General features: G+C 43.3%; 2 protein-coding genes across 2 annotated transcripts in view; both read right to left on the reverse strand.

The window, feature by feature from the left end:
• The window catches only part of T265_13171 (hypothetical protein), a gene marked incomplete at both ends in the record, with an annotated part of 19870 nt that extends 8250 nt beyond the window's left edge, over positions 1-11620 (reverse strand). Inside the window, 6 exon segments of the mRNA XM_009167592.1 lie at positions 2485-2634; positions 5494-5574; positions 6676-6789; positions 9668-10038; positions 11361-11413; positions 11418-11620. Coding sequence (XP_009165856.1) covers positions 2485-2634; positions 5494-5574; positions 6676-6789; positions 9668-10038; positions 11361-11413; positions 11418-11620 — 972 coding nt within the window.
• A 3068-nt stretch (positions 11621-14688) lies between these two features.
• The window catches only part of T265_03134 (hypothetical protein), a gene marked incomplete at both ends in the record, with an annotated part of 98484 nt that continues 86271 nt past the window's right edge, over positions 14689-26901 (reverse strand). Inside the window, 9 exons of the mRNA XM_009167547.1 lie at positions 14689-14733; positions 15107-15199; positions 15568-15672; positions 17886-17990; positions 18377-18718; positions 18992-19186; positions 19980-20201; positions 22756-22833; positions 23312-23440. Coding sequence (XP_009165811.1) covers positions 14689-14733; positions 15107-15199; positions 15568-15672; positions 17886-17990; positions 18377-18718; positions 18992-19186; positions 19980-20201; positions 22756-22833; positions 23312-23440 — 1314 coding nt within the window. The remainder of the gene's footprint in view (positions 14734-15106; positions 15200-15567; positions 15673-17885; positions 17991-18376; positions 18719-18991; positions 19187-19979; positions 20202-22755; positions 22834-23311; positions 23441-26901) is intronic.

Below are 26901 nucleotides of genomic sequence, written 5' to 3' on the forward strand. Positions count from 1 at the left end.
TATATATATATATATATATATATATATATATATATATATATATAGTGGTAGTGAACCAGTATAAACTGATTAAAGTGGTAGTCGAACAGCAAGCGTGGATTACTGGCTTAGGATATTCCTACTGGGATGTCTCCTCTTAAAGGACAAATCAACAACTTTGGGGGCAGGAAGAATCCTCGATTCTGTTTTGGGCAGTTCACCTTCTCGAGGGTTTCGTGGAAATTCAGAGGACCCGAACTTGTCTTGTCGACCGGGCTTACCTTCTGCAAAATCCTTGTCAAGAAAGCAATTCAGGGTAACTTTCTGGCTATTTTCTAACGGTTTGTACTAACTTTCATATAATGAACGTAATAGGGACCCGTCAGCAAAGCGATTTGGAGGTAACCCACCCGTCGGCGATGCAGCGTGAGGACAAACCATATCGGATAACGCTTGTTGGCTTTAGAAGTATCCAGTTGAATCTGTAATGTCTGCAGATTGTGGGTATAGAACACGCTAACAATTCTAGAGATGTGCGCATACTACTCAACTTGATGAGATAACAGGAGTTTTTGCTTCTGTTATGCTTTCAGTCTCCAAGATTGGACAGTCAACTAACAGCTTGATGTAAAAATGTGAAATCTCAACAGCGAGTTCAGTATACAAATGAAACTGGGTCTATGCTGAACAGTAGAGAAAGGTAAGTTGTTTCACCTTCGTTGGAAATCATCAGCAGTGGGCATCTAAAAAAATTCCTGGGAATATCCCATGTATCCTCCTACTACAACCAACTCATAAGTAAATCGCTCAGAAAAACGCATCTCACAAGGTGCAGGAGCCTTCCACTCATTCGAGGAGTCAGCCAACACGTGACCGCATGATCTGAAATAGTTGCCGAGGGACAAGACAAGCTAAATCCTGTCTAGCTGCAAGTCGGACGGTATGGTCTTTAACCACTGGACAAATGAAAACGCGTTCGAATTGGGAGGTATGCATTGCTGCTGATTACCAACAGGGGTAAGACCATTGTGTAGAGTGCTTTGAAGTAGACTGACTTCACTTGCAGGATGAAGCCTCTGTTGATAATTAGTTGATGCTAAAACCGCACTTAGATGATATTGAACATGGTGAGTACTTGAGTCTGAATAGCACTTATTTATTCTAGCCAAGTTGATTGTCTGGTTGTTTTCCAAAGTGCAGGAAGCTCGCTGAGAAATGTTGACCTCAAATGTATTCGACTTGTAGGACACGTCTAGACCAAGAGTTTGCTCTCGTGGATTTTCAGACAAGTAGGCTGGACAAAGAGCCAATCGCAATCGGCATCTGGCGTCCAAATGATGATTGACCCATTCAAAATTTTTTCCATAGACTAGCCGAATCGAGTAACTGATTGAACCGCCTGCTACCGACAAAGATACCGCTAACTGCACGCAAACCTTTGTTGATCGTTACACCATGATACGGTGGGTTTTGCATCAAACATTTACCCCGATGACCCATACGGTCACGTCAAAATGTCACGTGACGCACTCATGCCACAAACGAACACTCTTTTGTCACATGTGGTCCAGCCGTACATTCCAACAGGCAAGAATGAAAATAGTAGTAGTATCGTTTCACGATTCTACCTAACGAATGCATTATCAGACTGGCTAATATCAAACAACCAAGCCCATCTGCATTAGGGTAAGTTTGATGCAACTGTGTTTTTTGTGTACTACGTCGGCAGTTCACACAGAATAAAAACCAGACTAGGGCGAGATAACGGACAGGTACCCGGTCAAACCACAGCCAACAGAAGCCGAGTCGATTTGAGTAAAAGTGTACCGAGACTGCAGGATAAGCTGAAAGTATGTATGTACACACATTGGGTGCCAAAGCGTGGTGAACGATTATTGTTTGACAATCTATGACTCTAAAGGACGGCTGCGTTGGTTTCTTGGGAAGCGAGTGAGCCAGTCCATAGCTTGAGAACCATTAGTATCTACATTACTTTGTATATGTTCAGAATTTTTCGTGGATAACCACCTCTCTCTGACGTTCCTACTACCGTAGAAGCGTTGAAAAATGTGTTCAAAAGTAGCGTGAATCAGCCACCACAGGCTGATTGATTGACTGACTCCATTGCCTGGAATATTCATAGAATCGGGAGTGCAACCATACGTGCATTCGCACTAATGTAATGGGAATTTCAGGCTGTAGATATGCGTTCTATCCTTCAAAATTGGATGACAGGGCCTTTAGATTGATCGCTCATCCCACCAGCATGTTGCCAAGTTAAGTAAAGCTCAATCAAGTTGTTTTGATTAAATCTGAGCCGCTTGATTCACCTTTAAGTAACCGGCAATCCGATTATCCGGTAGCGTCAAAAGATCGACCCATGACTGTCCTTAAGGGCCAATCGAGCTTGAATGACTCATGAAAACGTTATTTGTCGCTAGCTAGTTACAGGTTAAACAATAGCAAAAACAAATGATAAGTATATCGCAGCAGCGTGCCACTCACCTGATTGGATCGCAGCTGTCGAATTAGACGGTCGCGCTCTTCCAACCCGGCACGCTGTTCATCCAGCACTTTGTTCAAGTTCCCAGTCTCTTCTTCGAAACGACGTAATTGAGCCTGCATAGCATCAATGCGGCGTAGATGTTTCTCTTGCTGAAGTGGTGGGGAGGAAAGGCGACGGAATAACTGTATGCAGCGGGGATCGTACAAAATCCTAGGTAGTTCTTATTATCCCTACAGGCCGCAAGCCTGTTAACTTCACTGTTCAGCGTGCACCCGTCAATTAGGACAATAAAGTCTAAATATTGCAGGATTTTGAGTCGGGTTTCACTACTGATGTGTAACAAAAGATTTATTGATCAGATAATTCTGTATAGTTCTATCGGTAGGTGTCAAAAGTCGGTAACAAAATGCTGAGATAGACTTACGTCAGTTAAATTACTTGGCATAAACTCTCTCATTTTGACTGTGATAAATCACAAACCGTATCAAAGTGTACTAGCACTTCCGTTTTGGTGTCTCAGTAAAGTCCTGAATAAAGTCCTGACACCAAAAGAATTCTTTCGTCTCCATATAAATCGAAAGGTGCCTAAATGGAAAGTTGTCTCTCGTGTCCCTCAATTCGTTGAAAGAAACTTCTTCGGATATTAAGTCGTCTACAGATACCCACTGAGACACTGAGGTTTCTGTCGGGTCGTCTCATGGATTTCACCGATACACCACTAAGATATTCTGGGGCGGCATCCAAGTGAAACGTGCAATCTTTCGCTTTTGGTACAATTGTCTGTGAAGGAAAAAAACACCAAATCGTTTTACCACCAGTTATTTATCCCCATGCGAAACCACTTTAGATGGCAAACATACACTAGGGGGCATAGCAACGTGCAGGCGCACCAAAATTAGGAGGGAAAAATTGGTTTTATGGAGTAGTCGCTGTTTAGAACACACGATCTGTTGAGACGAACGTCGTATTTCGGTGCTTGTTCTTTTTCTCGCTTCTGTGGAACAAGTTATGTCATAAGAAGGCACCCTAAAGGTTCCTCAAGCAACGACAGTGTTGCAAGAGTACATCTCGTCTGCTCAGACCAGTCAATCATAGTTTTTACCGTAATCTGATCCACTTAAGGTGTTGGTAGAAGACAATCAAGGACAGAGAATAGTCATATTTTTACCACAGCCGAGGGAATAGGCATTCGACCGTCCAGTTCCCCTGGGTAAAGTTGGAGCATGTAAATTAGCAGACCATCCGTCACACTACATTTCGCCTTAGTCTTTCCACACTTGGTCATAAATTTTGTAAGATGAACTGGAGTCGAAATGCTGTTTGTGAACCTTATTTTTCTAGTTAATTGTCAGGTCTTTGCGGCGAAATTTTCTGTGCATCAATGCTACTCTGTTTTGTCTTTTCATTACCTTGACAATCTACGCGGCTGATGAGCATCGACCGTGTGTTTATACTTATGAATTTTCAACAAATTATGCAACGAATCTTCACGTCTTTGGTGCCAAATTCTAGACACCAAGAGCTTGTCCTGTGTGTTGTGAGAGGTTACTGCAAGCGACAATAAAGGGCGTAAATAATGAAGGTTGAACACTGTCAAGTCCGCATCCAACCGTTTTTTACAGCCCTCACGCTGCGCCGTGGCCAGTGGGACAAGTCCTCAAAAGCGAGGAACTGTACATTACCATAGGTTGTCGTTTACGTAGTTTGTATTAGATATAACAGTGATATCGTGTTATCTTTAGTGTTGCTCCGTTTTTAATGAATTGTGCATTCCTGAAATCGCTTCTTCCAAGAACGTGTCACGATTCACACAAATGCATTTGCATCGGCACGTGCGGACAATCTGGAGCCCAGTACTTGACCAAGTTGCCACACGGTTGACCGTTGTTTGAAGACTTTATCAGCAGAACAATGAAAACAAGACTGATAAGTTAAACTCTGACAAACCTGACTGAGATAACTTTGGATGCCTTGGAATTTTCAAGATGTACAGTGAGCCGTTGCGTTCGTAGATTATTCCTCAGTATCCGGTTTATTTAATCAAATTTTAGTAAATTAAATTAAATTTGTTACTTCATGTACACATACTATAACAGTACAGTAAATTTCAGGTTTTAGTCGGTCATTTACATTCTGGCATTGTACACCAGTTAAGCTTCACACTGCTCTTCGTGAGAATAGCGTGCTAGGATAATTCCATACTAAAATCACTAGGAAAGAAAACCATAAAAATGGACATTCATAGGCATTTTCGCCGCAATGACAATTCGCGGATTTTTACGACTCATGGGGTCTCTCGGAATGCAATGCCCTCGACTTCAACAAAAGATGTCTGTGTTCAGCGAATACATACTCATTTGCAAACTAATTTGGTTTTTCGAGAAACTCACCTGGAACCCAGGTGAATCTCTCGGTTCTGATGTTTACTGGCAAATGAGTGTATATTCACTCAGTTCGTGCAGTTTGGTTTCAAGTAGAACATAAGGTTGGCAGAAACTCCGGGACTGCGGCTGCCTGACGAGCCCCGAGAAGGGCGAAACCGGTCGTGGGCTGTCAAGAAGTTTTCAGCAGCCTTATGAGTAGTGCATTATAAAATTATATATGTATCGCGATAGCTCGAATATCGTAGCGACGGGAACATGAGGTGGCCTGGTGCAGTGCATTCAGCTGCCTAGAAACACCGAAACCGAGAGATTCAGCTGGGTTCTACGTGAGTCCCTCGGAAAACCAAATTAGTTTGCAAATGAGTACAAATTCGCTAATTTCGTGCAATTTGGTTTCAAGTAGAACATGAGGTTGATGGAAACTCGCGGACTCCGCCTACCTGATGAGCCCCGAGAAGGGCAAAACCGGTTGTGGGCTGTCGAGGAGTTTTCAGCAATCTTATGAGTTGTGCATTACAAAGACGTCTGTGTTCCCATATCCAACAAATAGATTCGTATTGTTCACCTCTAAGTCTGGTCAATCAAACAAGGGTCAGTTGAAAAGGACAATCATTTCAAACTCACACAGTCTTTTTCCATGCGAATGATCGCATCATCCCGTTTGACTATTTCACGTTTCAATGAGTCGATCTCAACCTTCAGTGGCTTGAATATAAAAGTGAAATAGTATGCATAAATAAGGAAATAGTGTGTAGTAAAAAAAGGACCAGTTCGATAAGGCCCTGCATGCGATCTTAAGGCATGTCTAATACGTATACACTGTGTACCTCCAAACAGCGGATAGGTGCTATTCTTTCTCTAACGGCACGTATCTGTGAGAAAGCATGGTTTATTTTTGAGGAGTACGGAACGAAAGAATACGATACTCGGGCGAGAATAAAGTTCATTTGGCGGTGCTGTCTTTTAGCTATAGCACCATTCCGGTGCCCAACCTCCATGCCACCAGAAGGAAGCACGAGGGATTGGATACTGCCAGGTTTCCCGCGCTCAGACAGGGGAAGTCGAGAAGAAAAGGTCGGGTTCGAACCATGAACCTTCCGGTCAGTAAATTCGCGCTCTAACCACTGAGCCATCTCGGTCAGCTCTTATCCCCAAAAATGCTCCAAGTGTTTTACCGAATATCTAGGAGAAAATATTCTTTAATAAGAGGTTGCCATGATTAATACAAATGTTCAGAAGTTGGTGTTACTTGAACAGAAAAATCAAAACCAAAACAAGAACCGAGAAAGTTTTGAATTCGCAGGACAGTAGATGAATTCGCCACACTAGTTCGGCAGTGCCAGAAATTCTGTCTAAACATTGGGAGATTTTACCTTTGCTGATTTTCTTGCAGCCTGCATATGCGTACTCTGACTCACTGGAAGGAAGATATAAGATGCGTTTAAAACAGAAACTTCTTTCCTATTGGAAACGGGACATACGCGCATATAGTTTCCATCACTGAACAACAGGTGACCATGGCGTGGCTAACCATCCATCACACCTGGGAAATCTCAAGGGCTTGGCGGACAGTGGATGCTTTCAGATTTGGGAAAACAAAATTTTCAGGTTGATTATGGATCAGGTTTATCTGATATATATATATATATATATATATATATATATATATATAGCATACAATATTACGATACCATAATCAACGATAGCATATATACTACTAACATAAGACAGTAATATAATAATATAGAATATTGAATGTGACAATCTTGGGCGCGGCACCACCTTTAACAGTCAAACAGTACTCACCGATCCCCTGGCCCCAGTTCCAGGCTCAACTGGTCCTCCAAGATTTTCGATTTGATATCGAGCCGATTGAAGTTCACGCTGAAGGTTCGCTATCTCTTCTTGGTACTGCTTGAGCTAAATGGATCAATCGCAGGAGATGAGAACACAATATACTCCCCAACTGACCAAAAGCATCCGTAAATTATGAGGTAAGCCTCTGGTATCAAAAAAAGACATTATATCAATATTCTTATTGTTCTAAGACCGTTAGAGTTTCGCAAATCTTGGAGCCAAGATTAGCAAAACAACCGGTCATCTTCTGAGTTAATAATCAGTCGCACTGTAGAAGAAGTGTTTGGAAACGCAAAAAGTCGAATTTTTCTGTAAGACTGGAACAATCGTACTGCTTGCGTGCAGCGCTTCGTTTCTAGGATCGGAATTTTCTCGATGTGATTGTTCGCAGTTGTTCACACACACACACACACACACACACACACACACACACACTAACTGGGCTTTCTGCTCGGTCTAATCGTCTGGCCTCCACAACTTGTCGAATACGGAAACTATTTTCGGATCGTCAGCACGTCCCAGCCCTTTTGGTACAGACCACTGGCTGGGCAGTGAACTTTTGCGTCGCGTTTGAAAGAACGGTAGGACTTGGTAAACAGACCGTTCGTAATTTCCTCATGGAGTTTAAATAAAGTTGAGAAGAAAACAGCGTAGGCAGAAAGGTAACAGTCAAGTCAGCCAAAACCCTCTAGAAGCTAATTAGAAAACGTCAAACTACACTTTCAGGAATGATCAAAGTATCGCTCCTTAAAGAATGGTAAAACCCATCAAAAACACACGGTTTGTTTAACCAATCGTAGAAATACCGGGTTTTCATATACAGGCATGCAAACCGACATTCATCAATATTGTTCGCTGTGAATAATGTTAAAAGCTAATGTTAAAGCTAATGTTAAAAGCCCGAGCGAAGGAGCTCATTGGTAGCATGGTAACTCAAAGTTTCACAAATATACGGTCAATTTTAGTCTTTATGGGGATGGGTAGATTATTTTATCCATGGTGCGAGTGCAGTCTTGGTTGCACAAGAGGTTGGAGACGCCACAGTCGTCCTCCTTGTTCTTATTGTTTTAGTATACAGCAAAACAATCTAATTCATGACTCTCTTCACCAAGCCATGCATCGAAGGATGACCCAGGGGCGTTCATTCCATGACTTGAGAACGAAGCATAAAGGCCCTCATTGGGCAGTTCACTGGGATTGTTAACTGCCGTCTCCCCGGATGGGTTCCCCACGACAAGACAGAACAGTGGTTAAGTATCTTGATAAATGGCTACGTTACGCAGTCACCAAAACTATGGTCTTCTCGTAGTTCTCTTACTCTCACTTAACAAACAGAGCGATTTTACGTAAGTGAACTGGTTGGTGCCTCGCCTCCAATGCGTGACTCCCACTCACCAACTCTCCTTATCCTCGATGAATGCAGTTGTAGTAGCTGGAATCACTATACTGAAGTACGGGGCGGGTTGTTCAAGAAATGAGTGACTGACTAAGTAACAGATGAAAAAACGGATTAACAGACAGCCACAGAACTGCAACTCTAAAAATATCGGCGCGCCAGGTGTGCCTCGGCACAATCAGCAATAAAGCATCTAGCTGAACAGTCTCGAAGTTCACATGAAACATTGTCCTGAGAGTTGTCAGTATATGCTTAAAAGTCGAGAAGTATGGTGCAGACGTGTCATCCTTGTTTAAAATCAGCAGCAGTTCGCATTTGATGAATCACTTGGTCAATTCTGGTGAGTGACTGAGTACACCACACCATGAGACTAAGTGTGACCAAGCACATGAGATGTCAACGTTGTTCATTTATCGGCACTTTTCCGCACTAGCTGCAAGGCTATACCTACCGAACTCAAATTTCCCATCCATTTTGTGTAAGTGGATGATTCGGACATATTTTCACTAAATTACCGAATTGAAATAGTGGGACTCTACTAACTTGAACTTCGAACAGGCGTAGCAGATAGAGGTTTTCAACCGTCTTCACATATTACTTACAAGTGGCAGTAGTTCGGCAGCTTTTGAGTTCACATTGCACTGGAGAAGCGCCATTAGTCGGAGGTACATTCGAATCTCTTTCATCCAAATGGAATACATGAGTTCTAAATACAATTTGGTGAACAACTTCGGAAAATTACACCAACTGATGTGCCTCAAATAGAGGGTTGGTCGTCGGTGAGGTTTCATTCATCTCTCCATATTACTTATTGGCAACGGTTTAAAGATTTAATCCAGGTTGAGCAATGGTCTTACAAGTCATCGAATCGAAACTCGTGCTGCCCAGATGCACTGAATGTTGCAAACTGTTTCGATATGGTGTGGAGTTGTCTGAAACACTGAAGTGTTGTGTCAATCTTAACACCTAATTGAAGTTGCACTAGCTCGACGAACCGGTCGGCGGACCGGTGATCCGTGGTTAAGAGAGTGAATTCACTTCGGAAAAAGGGCCCCTGTGAGCCTTCCCCAGGATTCCCGAGCAGGAACAAAGCAATCGCGTGGCTTGGCTTTTCAGTATCCGACTACATATTCGCTACCGTTTTCGGAACATAACCATGACTTAAATGGTAGTAAAGAGTTTGCTGACACCTCCGAGGAGTTGACTGGATGGCAATAAACAGTATAACTTGTGCGAAAAATGTTAAAGTTGATACAAGTGCCATGAGAAAGTTAAACACCACAATAAATTGTTGGGCAACGCAAAGCTAATATGACAACAACATACAGTCTATACAGTATGCAATCTACCGTCAGTAATGAGCGCTGACTCAGTAAGTCCTCAACATGGTGAATAATACCAAGTCTAACTCCCAAAAGCGATATCGCTTTGAAAATAAGGAAAAACGTTCTGTCCGATAGGTTTTCAAGTTTTTCCTTTAAAGGTTGGAAATCAAATTAAATCGACGCTTAAGTTGTTTTAGAAATTCTGGGGGTGTCTTCGTACCTTAGTATTCTCCAGCATTTCAATTGTTTGCGTCTTCTCCTCGAGCTGCCTTCTGGAAGCTTCTAGATCGTTCTGTAACGCATCCAACTGCTCTTCGAGGTGCCGCTTTGCGGCCGAAGTCTCTTTAATCTCCTCACGTAGCACTTGCACGGTGTCCTCATCTGGCTTCCGATCCGACTGGAGGCTGTGTCTTCGGGATATTTGGTCACGAAGTTGTTGTGTTTCTCTTCTGGCATCGGCGGTTTGTGCTTGAGCGGTACTCAGTTCGATAGTCATTTGCTCCATGTTACGTTCTTGATTTTGATATTCCCGACTAAGCTGATCTAGCTGAACAGACAGCTGTTGGATCTGAAATGAATTCCACAATACACCTTGCATTCAGAAAACGATCCATGGAATCATAATTACGATTTCGTTGAAATATTCCGTCCAACAAGACTAATTTCGAAATAGTTTGATGGTTAAGACGCGAAACTATTGACCCGGAGGTCGTGTTTCGAACCCAACCCTGGTGTCTCGACTTATCCTGTCTAGGTTTGGACGAACTGACAGTATCTCATGCTTTTTCCTGGTAGCATGGCATCTAGGTACCGAAAGGGTGTTAGAAATGAATGATTGTTACTAGACTGCACATTACCAAAACATTACGTGCCACCGTCTTGTGGGGCTATTCCTTGAAGGTTTCATTTGCGATTTCATGCAACTATTACTACATCATCATCATCATCATTATCATCACCGACATGACATCAGTCGAAATACATCAATTTACCACTGTGACAATCAGCCGCCTATAAACCTTTTGGGCTTCACAACTGACTAAAAATGAAGTCAACAGATGTTCAAGTGGAAAATTCGAGGAATGGATAAGTCTCAAAAAGAGTGAAATCAGCAGTGTGCTGTCCAGGGATTTCATCAATCTTAGGGACAGTTCTAAATGTCTTCAGTGACGCTGTAATTGCCACAGACCCGGAGCTCTGATGTTGTGCAGTGGTTGCCTTCTGGTCAACTAATCTTTCCTCACGAGGAAACGTCCCCAAGTGGGAGAGGAAGCTTCAGAAGTCTATATCGATCAAGGTAGACGACTGATGCAATCTACTTCAGTTACAACCTCAAGTTGGTTGGACCGTTTAAAGATGCTTTCTAAAATTGTTCTCAGAATGAAATGAATTTTTCGTTTTAAAGTGAGTGCCACAGATACTTGACATCTGCAGCCGACTCGTAGACTGCTGTCTTATTATGACTGGAGCTGTTTTTGTACAACCCTTCATGCACGCGAACTCATCGCATTAGTTTTCCGAAGAAAACACCCATATGTTGAGAAATAATGGGTATTTAAAAACGGAGTCAGTGGTTTATGAAGGTGTGTAAGAATCCCAATGGAACTCATCCTACAGGCGTTGGATAACCAGACCCTTTAGGCAATAAAGTCCCAGATTTGACTGAAGCAGTTCGCGGTTTCAGAAAGTCCGACGAGTAGCCGGCCATTTTTAGGGAAACCTCATGGATTTGAATTGGTCATTATTCTGAGTATTTGTAACCAGTGAACGCTAGTGAGAATCGCGTGTTGGAGGCTGGCGTAGATATGTAACCCAGGTAAGTACATTGATATATTGTGCATTTTGTCCCATGAAGCTGACGCAGGATAGTGTTATATCTGCTGATTCGCCAATCTGTGGTATCTGCTGCCGACCCGCTCCAGTGCCTAGTGCCGGAGAAAAAGACTCACAAAAGGGAACACAACAGCTACATTCCGAACAAGCGAGTGCGAATGTACAACGGTCTCAAGCAATTTATGGGATGGACACTCTCTGAACTCGGTCCAATACTGACGCACACGTTTGGCTTTGGTGCGAGGCTGTGACGTGCTGCATATTGCGGGGGTGTTGTCCGACCTTGATCAACGCTGACTCGGGCTGTCTGGGCTTGATGCAAGGCTGTGAAGAGCTGCATATTGAGGGGGCGTTGTCCGTCTGGCCAACATCTAGCGGAGCTGAGAGTCTCAGTAGATTTCGGGCATTGAAGGGTTGCTGTCAGGAATGTGACCTTCCTGATGGATAGTTACCGAACATGCCCCACGTTTGAGTTTGTACGAATTTCACCCCCAAACCAGACATGTTTTTTCGCTGACAACTGGGTTGTGTGAGCTGAAAGGCTGGCTCTCCCTAAAGATTGAAGCTGCTGCGTTCAAACTGGGGAAAGCTGGCATGACGCTCACCACCCAAAAGACGGGAATGATGGTGATTAATGGGGATATGGGGTGACCACGGTCCCAGTAGAACCTTTTTGCATCGACTAGGAACTCGTCAGTCATCTGGGTCCAACAGAAACTGTGTCATATTTGGGCGTCCCTTTTGCTGTCAAAGTGACAGGAGTCTACAACCACCGAGAGGCAGTTGCTGATCGATGAGGTGACGCATGTTCCACTAAAGCAGCATCAAAGAATGGAGATCGCGCGGAATTATCTGATACCGAGGTTGACACGTTTAGTGGTACTCGGCCACGTCTACCGAAACACCTTCAAAAGGTCGGACAATTACATCTGGCCGTTTATTCAAGGCTGGATGCGTCCACCAAAGTACATCCCAATCAGCTACATACACACTGGTAAACGACGTGGTATCCCAAGGCTTAGTTCAACCATCCCGGTATAGAGGAAAGGGCGCATGGAAAAGATGCTACATAAGAAGTGACAAGAACTAAGTAGTGTGATTAATGACCCTGCATTAAGGTTTTGCGGGAGCTCAGCCTTCCAGTCCAATTTCCTTGTGCGCATGTGAACACCAAGGAAGAAATGCTGGTCACTTGGGGGCGATGTTCTGCACAGCAGCGTTCACGATCGCGGTTATGACCACGAGTTAATGGCCTAGTCTCTTACGAATCTATGGTTTGTGTTTCCGGATTGCTTGTTTCCTCAGGAATTCAACAGCAGTATCCAGGTCCAGTGCAACACGCGGAGGGAAAACTAGAAAGGCCAGGTATCGTGATCCAATGATCTTTTGTCGCCGAAACTGTAGTCAATCGGAAATCTGGTGCATATTATGCAGCCCTTATGGATCATGCATGATGTTCAATGTGCTGGTCGTAGTCGGGTTGCAAGGGAACTCGCGGAACGCCTCCGTTATCTGGGATACATCGCCTTCAAGAAATTGAGAGCATCTCGTTCAAAATCTTTCATCACTGTTCGAAAGCGCAGAGCGGGTTTCATAGAGGTATGTATGGCGTTGAGCGGGAGCAGAAGTACTGTGTGGGATGAGAAAAAGCAGAAGTACGACGTTGAAAATTGTTCCCTCACTATCACAGTTCTCTTTACCATCGATTATGACGTTAATTTTTTGGTTCACGAACGGAGGGATGTGCTTTTCACCTAGGCTGTTGTTACACTGCGACTCCGTAAGGTCACAGCCAGTGACGTGCGTTTGCTCAGCATTTTGGCCTCCTTACGCACGTACGGTATGTTTATGTGGTGTCTAGTGTTCATTCTCGCCATTGACTTTCACGCCTGAATATGAAGGGAACGCATTGTAGCTGACGTGCGAGTCTTGACCGTTCTAGCGCTTACTGTGCCTTGAAGAGCATTAAACTTTACTTATCTTTTCTTCAATAACTGATCTTCGTACTCTTTTCACACCGAGCCATCTTGTATACGTTGAAGGTCATCTCAACTGACTGAAAACTAGTGATCGCATGCTCTTGAATGGGACGCTTCCCTCGTTTCCTGGTCTCCTCGTGCACACCCTTCCACATGTATCGCTCGTTCTCCTCAACAATAAACGATAATATAGAGTATCTGCTTTCTTACTAGACTGGCTGCAACGTCACCTGCTTAACAGTATGCTCAACAGCCCCGCAAAGTACTACAGTTTGGTTTTGCTAATCACACACTCCTTTAATAGTTTTACAAAACCTGAGTTTCCGTTGACCCAAACTGTTCCGAACGCCGTTTGTCACCTAGCCTTTGTCTGTATCAATAATGATTTTTCAGTATTCCCTCATCAATCTGCATCCCAACTTTGGGTGTATGGCAGCGAATGCCGAATCCGCTATGTCAAACTGCTCGGATTCTACAATGATAAAATAAAATGCAGTCATTGGGAACTCATGGAATATCGTGTTATCCTGCGTCGGTTTATCCATATCTTAAATTCCGTTACTTTCCGATCGTATCGTCTGTGTGCGACGTGCATGTAGGCAGGGAAACTTCACTGCTGTCATGGAACATTGTCATGGACACCTGACAAGCCACGTTTAAGCCCAAGTCATTCATAGAGGAAGTATTCATTTTCGGGACTAAAAACTCTGCTTTAAGGGACCCTACTCTAATAACGGGTATAGTGAGGACAGTGTTCAGCTGCAGGGAGGGGTGGTATACCAGCGTTGGACACAATACATACATATATACATGCATACATTCTTTTAAATGCTGTTCGTTCTGGTGCACTTGTGATTTAAACAAACCATAGTGCAGTAACCAGAAATTGAAACAGATACAATGACCCACCGATTAGATGACTGAACTTTTTCAGGGAGGGGCAATTCAACTTACTGCTATCCGCTAAATCTAAGAAACTGATTGCACAGTAACATGAGCCAGCAGTTGCGATAAAGGACGGAAATTTCTCTCAGCAAGAGAACAATGAGCACGTTGTTGACTGATAGACTTCCTTTAGACAGTTAACCAATCAATCCAAGGAAGAAGCAGTTGGGCAAATCACGGATAGAAGTGCGCATGGGAAACCAATCTACTGGTGTAAAGGTGGATACTGCTGATGGGATATACGAATTGTATGTTTTCCCGTAAATCCGCTTTGCGTCTCTTAAAAAGTGAGATCTATTGCGAAATTTGTGGAGTCGCTCTGTAGCATTTGCTTGCAATTGTGTAACAGTCAATGAATATCCAGGAAAGTTCAGGAAGACGTATTCAAAGAGAAGATGGATATTCAGTGAACAAGATGCATCTGAGAGTTTTACTTCCTTGTCCAATAGCCTGCACATGTTCAGTTGATTTTTCATGAAGTAAGCTACTCACAAGGTTGCCGAAAACTCTTCGATAGCCCACGACCGGTCTAGCCCTTGTTGGGGCTCATCAGGTAGGCACAGTCCCCGAGTTTCCGTCAACCGTATGTTCTATTGAACCCAAATTGCACTGTTTTCGACTAATACAATCATTTGCAAATCAATTTGGTTTTCACGAGAGACTCAACTGAATCTCTCGTTTATGCTATTCTACGACTGAATGTGCTGCACAAAGGCCGCCTCATGCTTCAGTTGGCACGACATTCCAGATATCGCAGTATATTTTCTTAAAGGAAACTTTTCAGTTGATGTTTTCTCATAAAGAACTCCGCAGCGAAGGTCTCATTCCTTTTACGGGTATTCACACAGAAAAGGTATCACATGATAAATCAATCTAAAATTAAATAGAAAAGTTCAACTCACCTCAGATTCCTTCACTTTCAGTTCGTTTCTCAGCGAATTACACTCATTTTGTAGCTGCTGGTAATTCTGCATGTCAGTCGCCTGCTTCTGAGTCTAAAACCGAACCAAAATGAAGTATGTAATTTTGGTTTCACACCTTCTTGTTTGACTCACCGATACAATCCGAAAAAAAAACATTTATCACACATATGTTACAGTGTTTGACATATTGGTGGTATCAATCGAAGTCCGCTTAAAATTACAAAAGTTTGTGATAAAAGAACGTCGTGGTATCAGCGTTTTCAAAAATATTAAGAAACAAATACATCCATTTCGAGAAAAAAAGCCCAAACTGATTGAGACAACAAAACACACCGAAATCTCGTCAATAAATTTCCTAAATGTACAGGTGTCAAAAGATGTGGTTGTTGACGGAAGCAGTTGTGAATAAAAGCAAGTCATCTAAATAGATGAAAATATACCTTTGCTTCCGCAGCCCCCAGACGTTGAGTCATATCGTTGATTCGCATTTCCAGTTCACTGCAGTATTGTCGGGTGTTATTCAGTTGATGCGTGATATTTTCCACCTGAGGAAATGAATGAACAGTCATAGAAATGACGTAGTTGGCTAGGAATCAAGCTTCTTTACAGGAAAAATATGATAGGAGGTGAACTTACAAATGGTAATATACTTTAACGTAAGACCAGGCCGGGTATGACAAAGAAATGTTTCACCGAATTATCTCGTAATTTACCGAAAGTCAGAGTTATATCATGTGGTCTATGGCCATGTTTGCGGTGCGTGACGTAGTTTCATTTTTCCTAAAATCTGTCACAGTAATCAGGGAAAACAGTGAACTGCATCATAAAGAGGCCTTTCACATCAGACGGGCTCACATTTTTACCCTTTGACAGGGTGGCGCATCGAGTTTGCTGCACATGTTTTACTTTCGGTGCCGTAGACCGGTTTATTTGCCCCGCATTTATTCACACTTGTACTCGTTTTCCCTATCACTGTCTTTTCTGTTACTCATTTTCTATCCATTGCACTCACGCACACACACGCACGCTGACATGCTCAATCTGCGTTTGATGACTACTCACTTCTGAACCCCGCTACGAATCTACCGTAGCTTAACATCATTGTATTGATTAGCGTCTGTTGCACGAACATTCGGCTTTCTACTGCGTACCAGAAATGCTGTCGTGTTAAGTCGGCTTCTGCAGTCCGGATTGTAAGAAGCAGATGTAAATGTGGAATATACTGTGTGTTGGGCACGAACTTCGATCGTTTATTACCGGGCTGTAAGTCTGATCAGTCCATCATGCATTCCTCGGTTTACTATGCGTTTTAGCTAAGTTCTTACTTCGAATTTAAGCCGTCCACATGTCCTCATTAACACAGCAGAAGCGTAAGCCCACAATCTTTTGTGAAGCAGGGCAACCATAACAACTGAGGCCCAATGAAGGTGAGGCATATGTTCAGTGGTGCCTGAAAGAACTAAGGTCCCGGAACCAAATATCAAAATACGGGCGTTTTCTCCACATTATTAAAATATACGACCTAATTTCCCGCAGCTGACTGATTTGTGTAGTTTCTATCCATCACACACTTGTTTGAAGCGCAATTAACTTGACCTGGCGCGACTATTTCGGTCTGTCCGCACTGAAGAGGGAAAGTAGTGAACTCGAGTTTCACTGATACTCAAACTTTGTGGTCAAACCAGAACGTGATGTTCCGTTCATACATGATTATTCCGGCGGCTTTAGCTTTCGCTGATGGACTAACGACAATACAGTTGCCCCGTGTGTCAGCGTGAATCCTTGCATGACCAAGGATGTGCAGTTCGGGCAGGGTTTAATACGAAACCCGCGACCAGTGCTTCCTCATTTAGAGTGGGCAAACCAGAAAAACGGCACCAGCGCAAGAAGAGGACAGGTATCCATACGGCCGTTGAGACCAAGTATATCGTAGCACGCTTTCAAATTTTCAATCGATGTTGAGCTGATGGTCAACAGTGCCATTCTAGTCTTGAGAGGCGGGTCAATCGATTGACACAACCAGGATAGTTACTGATTTGTCGTCGGGCCCACCAGTTACACCACTCAAGCGTGAACATGTTCGCTTGTTCAGACGTGGCAATTCAGATACATTCAGTGTGAGCTAGCAGAGTAGTGGTAACACCCTCGGCTTCGCATGTCAGATGTTCGGAGTGAAAACCCCGGCACGGCCAAGGATATACACTGCTGAGCTCCAATAACCGGTCAACACTGCAACTCAACTGATAGAGCTTTCACTCAACATACATCTGTCAGCAGACTGGAGTTTGACCACTGACATCTGTTGCTCTTTCGAAGTTGTCACTGATGGTTTCTCAGAGTAGCTATTGTTTATGCTAAACAGGACAGACGTCGATTCGATGCTTGACATGAGGGATACCATTTGGCCGGATGGGATGCCACTCTGGCGGCACAACAAAGAGAGATGGCTGTTAACGAATTTAAAGTCATATACAGGTATATGAGCTAACCACATTTTGAATATACTTCTCACTGGACCGAGTTATTATTGTGCGGAAGATGGCATTACGCTGAGCGAATACGTTCACTCTGGTGAAGGGAAATAAGACGGTTCGGTTCCTACCCGGGCAGTATGAAGTAACTCCAAACTATAAAACGCATTTTATTTCTAACCACGTGAAAGATCACTTCAGTAAGCTGCGTTCAGAGTACACCTGAAAGTAGAAATTAACTAAATTCATTTCTATGGTATTCAAACAGGGTAAAAATCTATCCCTACCTGATTAGTCTTGTCCGCAAGTTGTTGTTGAGCCCACCTCAACTTCTCATTGGTCTCATTCTGTTGAAATTGTGTTCGTTCCATTTCCTCCTGTTGACGTTTGGCCTGGAGAAGTTTAATGGCGAAGATAGGGATGAAAAAATCCAATACGCGGTCAGATAGCTCACGTTGTAAAGCATCGTTCTATTTTCCATTTAAAGTTAATACAACTCTGTTGAGAAAGCTAGACAAAAGTGACGTCAATCAGTTGCTTTGCTGATTCCTTTTGCTTTAGTACTATCACACTATTTTTCTCTCGTCGCAGCTTACGTCCGTCCCGATGTGATTATTCTGAGATTTCGTGCCTTAGTACTACTCACTGGTTGTAATGGTTCTATTCTACTATTACAGGATTCGGTGTTCTGCTTACATGGTCCCTTCGGTTGTACCTGAAGTTTTATTCATCTAACAAGTTATTTCAATAAACGTGTAAAAAACAAGCCGATATTTACCATGTCTTTTTCCATAGCTTCTTTGTGTTCTTGCAACTCTCGAACCTTCTTTTCCTGTTGTTCTAAATCGTTCTTCAGTTTCGCAACTTGTTCGCGCAATTGTTGCGCCTCGGCTTTCGCCGACTGCTCGGCATCCTGGGCAGCTCGCAACTGACCCTGAGTAGCCTCGTACTCCCGGTGTACTCGATCCAACTCACGTGACAGTTGACTGGCTGAACCAGAAGCTGATAACGGGCCCAGGTTTTCGTAACTACCGGGTCCTGCGGAGGCGGGTCTCATTCCAAACAAGTTGGCGACGGAACTAACTCCACTGGTTGCACTGCGACCTCCGGAACGCCTCAGCTGAAAACGTAAGGTTTTTGCAACACATAAGTTAGTGGTTTATGGAGTAAAGATTGCAATGTGATACATACATTACTGCACAAACATCATCTATTCTGCGTGGCTACTGCTGTTTTCAATGCTCTGTTATTCAGGAAAACATTTTAAGTTAGGGATTTTAAGATCTCAACCATTGGTCTGAGCATCATGGCCCAGCCTACTTCGGTCACATCGCGGCAGTTATGGAAACGGGGAAGGTTTCAAGAGAAAGAACGAAGCCGCTGGGTAAACAACCTGATCCAACTGGTCCCGAAGGTTATCCCTCTGTCTGGCAATCGAATCGCAATTGTCTTGGGTTTCCTGTAGTTGACGACTAAGCTGTTGTATGCGCGAACTGGCCTGACGAGCTTCACGTTGATAGCGCTCAGCTTCTGCACTGGCGTTGCTTACCGTCTGCGTCAAGTTGGCAACCTGTTGTTGCAATGTTTGCTGTTGAGGGAGAAAAGGTCAGATATAGCGTGGATTATGACTTTGTGAATAAATTTTTCGTAGTGGAAAACCAACATAAAATTGGTCAGCAACTACATTTTGGTAACCTCCGGACCCTACGTGGTTCGGTCGTCGGTGAATGAAATCTATGAGAACTGAATTGGCGTTTTTAATCCGACACTTTGGCGTCCATGATCATCTTAATAAGAAAGGAATAAGAAGCATTAAATGACGGAAAAAGTAGACTAGTAAAGCAGCTGTTAGACTGCTGTTCTGCGTACAGCGTCAGCTACAACGTGAGAGACGATTGGCCATAATTTTAATCTAGGTGGGGTTGTGTAGCCGGTATCACAAAATTCAAATCGGTTTGTGGATTAGGAATAACAACAGTGCGGAAGCTTTTACTAAAAGCTTCTAGAATCTCAAATACAGTGACTGTGAACAGGTATCGCTAAACCGAACAGAATCACTATCCCCCTAAATGGTTAGACATCGAACTTGGTTGCACAACAACAGCAGGATTATTTCCCGTAGCCGTCTCTTAACCGCTTGAAGAATCGCTGCAGTAGCAGATGTCACCGAATCGTGACCCCAGGGCGCTCAGTGATGAAAAAACGACAGCTGGTACTTGTCTGGCTTGTTTTGTTCATGATTTTCACCAGTTTCCAGTTTCCTGTCCTTGACGAAACGGCTATAACAATGATTAAAGATCCCTTTGAAATTTAGGGTAAGACTTTCGAAGAAGAGGTAGGTAGGCCTCGGTACGACAGGCGATAGAAGTCAAATTACTCACCTTTTCAAGCATAATCTGTTGTTGAGCATCAACATAAGATGTTTCGGCGTGAGAAAGAGCCACATTTAACTGCTCTTTTGCCTGATCCCGCTCTTCTGTGACTTGGCGCAGACGAACCTGTAGATCGGCTAGAAGAAGCTGTTGACTTGTCGAATCTGACAATCGATCACGCATAGCTGACGAGGACTGCTGTCGTTCCAGTTCCTTGGTGAGACAGGTAATCTAAAAAAATATGTAGCGCCTTTAGGCATCGCAATACAACTCCGTCCGTAATTTACAATGGATTGCTTTTTACCAAGTCGATACTGATTTCATTTTGAAAGTCAAAAAGATACCCTTGCAGCTTCCACAGAAAAACAGTAAGTTTGGCTCCAAGTGGTTTGTTCCTTTTTATAAACAGGAAAACATTCGAGTCCTGTTCGTTAGTATACTATCGACCCTGCTGTGTGACGCCAAATAACACTGAATGGAACGGACCGATTAACTGGTGGCAGTTACATTCCACAATTGGGTGTGATTGATGTATTGAGTATCACAAAGTTCTTCATAGCAGCCCGTTGCCTTGCGTGATTCTGTTACTCCACGTTGGCGTTCTCCGCGATTTTTCACTCAAGCACTGGGCTGACTTTCTGATACAGTTCCACAGATGCGAATGGAACCATACTTTACGGTTACCACCCCCTTGCATCGACTTGTTTTAGCCGTCAAAGTTCTCTCATGGACTTGGTGTAGTGAATTCCGATTAGCTTAGCGTATTAACAATCACATTTAGGTTAAAGCCAAGTTATGGGATTTGCTGCTCCCTTTAGAAAGTAGTGAAATAAATGTCAATACCTTATTAAAACACTTAAATTCGTGGATTAGTTCAATGAAAATTTCATCCAATCTATTGTCAAAAGCCAAGAAGCACTGTACAGCTGTTCCATTCTTATTGGGAGTCGTCAGTAGTGCGCATCTTACAAAACTCCAGGATGTCTCGAATGCGGGCCTCTCCAGCCGGTAGTTGAACACTTAACCGTTTGGCCATGAGCGGCTGATCAGCAGTGTGATTAGTCCTCACAGCGCCATTCATCCTTCCATCAAGGGAGCCACATCACGTGTTAATGTACTGAGTGGCTCCGTTGTAGGCGATCAGCCAACCGTGGTCAAATGGTTGTGTTCAACCACCGGTCTGAAATTCCCTGAGTTTCGTGAGATGCGCACTGCTGATGATTCGCAACAAGAATGAAAAAGTCGTACAGTGCTTCTCGGCTTTTCAGTATAGATTAGATTCACCGGCAGAGCAAAATCATTCCTTCCACGACCATGAACCATGGAAGAATACTGGGTCACATCAACTTTTGCGGTGTTTAACCCTCTAAAACGACCCGGCCCTATCAACAGAACGGTTTACACACCATGAACCTAAATGTATTCAAGTACAACATGTAGCCTTTTCGTAAGCGAAACGGTGCATCACTTTCAGTTTGGAGTTGGCTAAAACGTCACTGCAATTCAGTCCAACTGAATTGCGACATGTTAAGCGAGAGAAACAAAGACTAGACAGCTAAAGGATAGCTTCGAACGGTTACCAGCACAGCAGCATTTGATGAAGTTTATAATGAAACTGACTGACTCCATTATACGCGTCGTATACTAGTATTTTTACGTGGTATTTGTGAATGTAAGATAGAACGCGTGAACAAGACTCGGTTATTCGGAATAATATAAACGTTTTTTACGTCAGAAACGTCTCCTTCCCCATCGACATTTACACACGGGAATTGGTTTGGTCAAGTGTTTTTGCTCACCTCTTGAAATGTCACCTTCGGTTGTCGTCTTAAGTATCCTGTGAACAAATGTCGGTCATCCGTAGTAGAGCATTCGACTCGACCGGTGGCATAGGTGACAGGAAATTTGGTCGTAAGTTTTGGCTTTGACGACTATTTATGAAACTGAATTCCCGTCAATGACTCTTGCTGTCGGTTTACTTGTATCTAAGGCTAATCTTTTGAAACCAAGGGGCTTGCTTAGAGCTCTTGGTCGCGCTCTGCTTAATTATTTTGCCTTCACTAGCCAATCTTCCCCTATGGCTCTTCTGTAAACCGAAACAACGCTCCTGGTGACCAGGTGTGTCAGCATGAATTCACATCAGACTGACTACCCTCTTGCTTCAAAAGACGTAGTCTCTCAAAACAAGCGGGGCCTCTGAAATCTGGTTCGTCTGTCATGCGCGCGTCTTGGTCATATGAAATGCACCAATTGGCGCACAGTCACGGTCAACATGGAGTTTCTACGTGTGGTCCGTGGACCGAACAAGTAAACAATCAGCTGGTTGTACACTCAATGCTTACTTCATCGCACCATCGATAGGCTCTTCCTAATACATCGAAGTCTCCTCCTTTAAAGTGGTTTTAAGCTTCAACTAGTGCCAGTTTTGTTCAAAGGGTCCTATTTTTTTTAATCAAATTACTGATGTCTAGTACGAGCGATCCGTAGTTTACTGACCCTTATTCTGACTGGTCACTCAGATATGGGTGCACCGTGGACAGGTTGTTACGCACAGCCATACAAAAATCACGGAGTACTCGGTTGAACAGATTAATCTTAGAAGTATGTTTGGATAGTTTTGAATCCAGTTTCTGCTCTGGATTGAGAGTTGCTAGTTTTCTAGTTTGACCCTAAGAATCCTGTCTCTTGACAAGAAACAAACTATCTGAAACATCAAAAAGTTAGTCGGATAGTATCCGAAATAATTGCTCCTAGAAACATCCGTATTCCGCTCAGAGAAACTAACCTGTGCTTCTTTTCGTTCAAGCTCATTATGCAGTTCACTTATCTTCAAAGAAGCTCGACGCGATTGTTCGGAATTCTCCTGCGGATAAAAGAATCAAGAACGGACGAAAAACTGAAGCTCAGTCAGTGTGAATAGTTGCTGTATTTGGTGCAGGAGTTTAGACTACTGTGTGGTTCTACTTCATGTTACAAATTTGGGAAATAGCTCGATGGTGGGGGCCTAAATTTTACACCGGCTATCATCCGATCAAAATAAGCTCGAATTTGTGTCAATCTCGGATAGGTGAGCGGCAGAAAAGCTAACAAACCTCTGGACATCACATTGGACATTACTTCAAGATATCCTAAAGTGTGAGCCGCAACCAACTAGCTGAGTGCAAGCATATATTAAATGGAATGAGAGATTGCAGATGTTTGGCTCCGTCAGATCATTACGAGGTGTATCACTGACCAAATTTATATTCCTCTGTTGTGGACTCTTTGAGAGAATGCAACCTCATGTGACTAACTTTCAGAAACAGCACATTTCGAATTTGAAACACAGTATGAGAACTCACTGTCTGGGCCATTTTTGCGCGCCATTCCTCATCCGTAGAGCGCAGCCGTTCTTCCAATTTAGCTCGCTTACCAATCTCCTCATCCAGCTGAGTTCGCAAGTTGTTCCGTTGCACGGTTAACTGGTCATGCTATTGGGACACAAGAATGTTGCAAACAAACGCTCAGTTACGACATGAAACAGTGTGTCCTTTCAAGCAATTAACATCAGTGTCGTCTGAAAAGTACTCATCCTGTCATTGTGCAATTACTATGATTAGCATCACTTCTATTCAGTGTAGACTAATCAGGGTAATCCCACCAGGACTCAAACCGGGTTGTCTAGACCAAAATGACGTGAATGCAAATGCTGGAGTCCGCTTTTGATTGATTGATGGCAATATAGTCAACGAGCAAGAATGGAGGTTTCGTTTAATTTGGTAAAATACGAATTTTTTTTATTTACAGTAGAGACCTTTTTAGTGTGTCTCTCATTGAGCGAAGGACTATACGAAGTCAAAACGATTGAATGATAGAACACGGTTTTATCAACTTCTCCAAAGCTTTCGACATAGACTAATTTGCTTTGTATTATGGTTCTCAGTATCATTATTTTCAATCCTCTTACACCAAAAAACGCCGTCCATCTAAGTCATGCGAAGTGCGATTAACTTGTGCCTCCTATAGTGGACGAAGCTTCAACACCAAAATTACGCAGGATAACACACCAGGTGACCACGCTGTTTTGCTTCAAATCTTTCGAACTACTCATTAACATACATCGTGGATTCGTCCGACACAGGAGCTGCTGAGTAGTATTGCAGTGCTCCCCAAAATACATCATCATCATCGACAGCATTACGTCAGTGTTGAACGCCGATGCTTCACTGCCGTACAACCATGACTTATTTGAAAGCCTTATTGTGAAGAAAAGAATAAAGATGGATGGGGAAGGGCGCCAGCTTAACACAATCATTCTGAGGAGCCTACACCTCCAGACACTCACTCAGGAAATCTGGATAGAAACTGACAACAAGATCGCCACTGACATCGGTTGGCAACCATATCTTGCAGCGTCTCCAACCAGGCGCATTGAGAATCATGCAGTCCCATCCTGGAAGGCGAGTAGCACCGACAGCACCCAAACATTATTGATTTCTTTCACACCCCCTGCCAGGTCAAGGGTTTGCAACCACTTTGCTCCTGCCACTTTGAATGGGGGACTGAAAACAGCACTCTCTTCGGCAAACGATGGTTAGGCATATGGTGGTGGACACATTCTTCAATGGAAGCACCCGTTGCACAACCCAAAACGCGCTTTCTAATTGCCTTGTTACGGATTCACCGACACCAACTCACACGAGCTATGATTTTGGGACAACGATTGTCGAACACTTGAAGACATCTCAGTTCCGCTGCTTGAATAGGCCAATTCTCACAGCCATACAAAAAAACAGCCCGTACTGTAGCTTGATACACATGTCCCTTGAGATTCAGGGATAAACCACTGTGAAGCTGTACGTGTCTCAAACTAGCAAACGCGACCGGACCATTGTAGATTCGTGTATTGACCTCATCTGTCACACTACAGTCAGAACTAATACAACGTCCAAGATACGTAAAATGCTCCACATATTAGAGTGCTTCCCCCTGGATTGTAAGTGGCGTGTTCAGTGGCTGGATGTCCACGGGCGTGACGTTACATTTTGTGGGTGCAAAGTGCATACCAAAGGACGGGATGACTTCGGTCAGTTCATCCAAAGACACCTGCGCCTTCTCCTTCTCTTCGAACATGAGAACGATGTCGTCTGCATATTCCAGAGTGACAAGGCTTTCGCCACAGGCTATTTGAATATTGGGATTTCGAGGACCTTCCAACGTTCGTTTCATTATTTCATCAATCACGAAGTTAAACGAGAATGGAAGGAGTGGGCATCCTTGACGGACATCAGTTTGTTTACGCAAGCTTTTGGAGAGCTCGCCGTACACTCTCACACGGCCGGAGGTTGCATGTTTCGATGGTCAGTCGATTGAAAGTGCAGGTGAAATTTGAAAGCCTGTACGATCGAATAAACATTTTGATGTTGAGTTAATGTCTCAATTTGACTGCATTTCCTTAATGCCCTAGATCCTAAATGACCGGTAAACATTGACACCTGATTTCACATAAGACAGCAGTATTTCATCAGAAAAACGGCTGCTAAGCAAACTGCGAACCTGTTTTTTACGTGGACTAAGCACAGACACCTAGTACAGGTATCTCAAAACAATAGGCACACGTGGGCACAAAAAATGATAGGCGCATCCGAGCTGCATAAATCTTGTAAGCCAACACTAATGTGTTGTGGTCTGCAAATCTGGTATTCTATTGGTTTGATGGGGTTATTAGGTCAACTTTCGACTCGTCTGTTCCTGGGTGCTCTACGAAAACTGTCCACGGCCCCCCGAATGAAGCAGACATCGGAACTGATCGAAGTTCTGGAGAATCTTTATGTGAGTTCAAATAACACAGCACTGCATTCTTTGAAAATCTTATGGTTTTGTTTCCCGGAAACCAGTGTCTTCATTTTGACTATTCAATGACCGGACAGACAGACCGCCTGGTTGTATACCAGATGTAATTAACGTTCTTCTCTGTGACTGAAAAGAAGATTCATTAACATATGGGGTTTGCTGCACTTTGAAAATGTTATGTTGAAGATGTGCTGATATTTACAGCCAGTTTGTTAAATTTTCAAATCAGATAATTTCAATGCACCATAATTTACAGTTCAGTCATATGAGCATATTCCACATTGGGCGATAATAGGTACCGTGCGACAAATGAACAGTTCAGTTTGGGGGCACCTAGAAAACAAAAGACATCACGTATATAGCAGTACTATCTTTGAAGTCATCTAAGAGTGCAGTCTAAAACTGCCAAGACTGGCAAGAACACCGATGTTAAATATAGCTCAAGCGGCCGCCATCCGTATCCATAAGCTGGAACGTTGTTCCCAGCAGCATTTTGTCCAGATACGGTGTTTGCCTTGACCGGAACCACATAAATTGCGTGCCGTCAGACAGGTTACGTGTTTTTAGTGATCTCCACGAAACATTTGACCCCACTGCCCTCACTGATCCATCCTTACTCTAATCACCTTACTCCTGTGTTACGTTCTCTCTTGATTAGCTGTTTTTACTGATTTTTTAATATTCGGTGGATGTTTTTTGTAATCCACGTGTACGTCTATGTCTGATGACAAGAATCTAGAAAGTATTACTTCACTCAAGTATTTACTCTGAATAGGTCTCTGAGACCACTCCAGTTGAACAACCGAATTCCTCACTCTGTCCGGTTGACAGCAGGACACGTGACATAGAGAGCCCACTAGTTTTATTCGAGCACAGTTCATAATACTAAGGTCGCGTATTGTGCACCCCATAGGCCTGGGGACTTCTGAAGAGATGTTGGCAAAGCGTGCGCAAACAAATTTATGTGTCAACAGATAGGAATAATTGGTTGGTTAATCCCTATTTTGTTTCTGACCTACACGTCCTTCATCCGTATCTCTGAAATTCTCCTATTTGTATCTGTTTTGTGACTTGCGTACCCATTGCTGGTGGAGAGTTC

The sequence above is a fragment of the Opisthorchis viverrini genome (genome assembly GCF_000715545.1).
Source record: "Opisthorchis viverrini unplaced genomic scaffold opera_v5_43, whole genome shotgun sequence".
NCBI classification, from domain to species: domain Eukaryota; kingdom Metazoa; phylum Platyhelminthes; class Trematoda; order Opisthorchiida; family Opisthorchiidae; genus Opisthorchis; species Opisthorchis viverrini.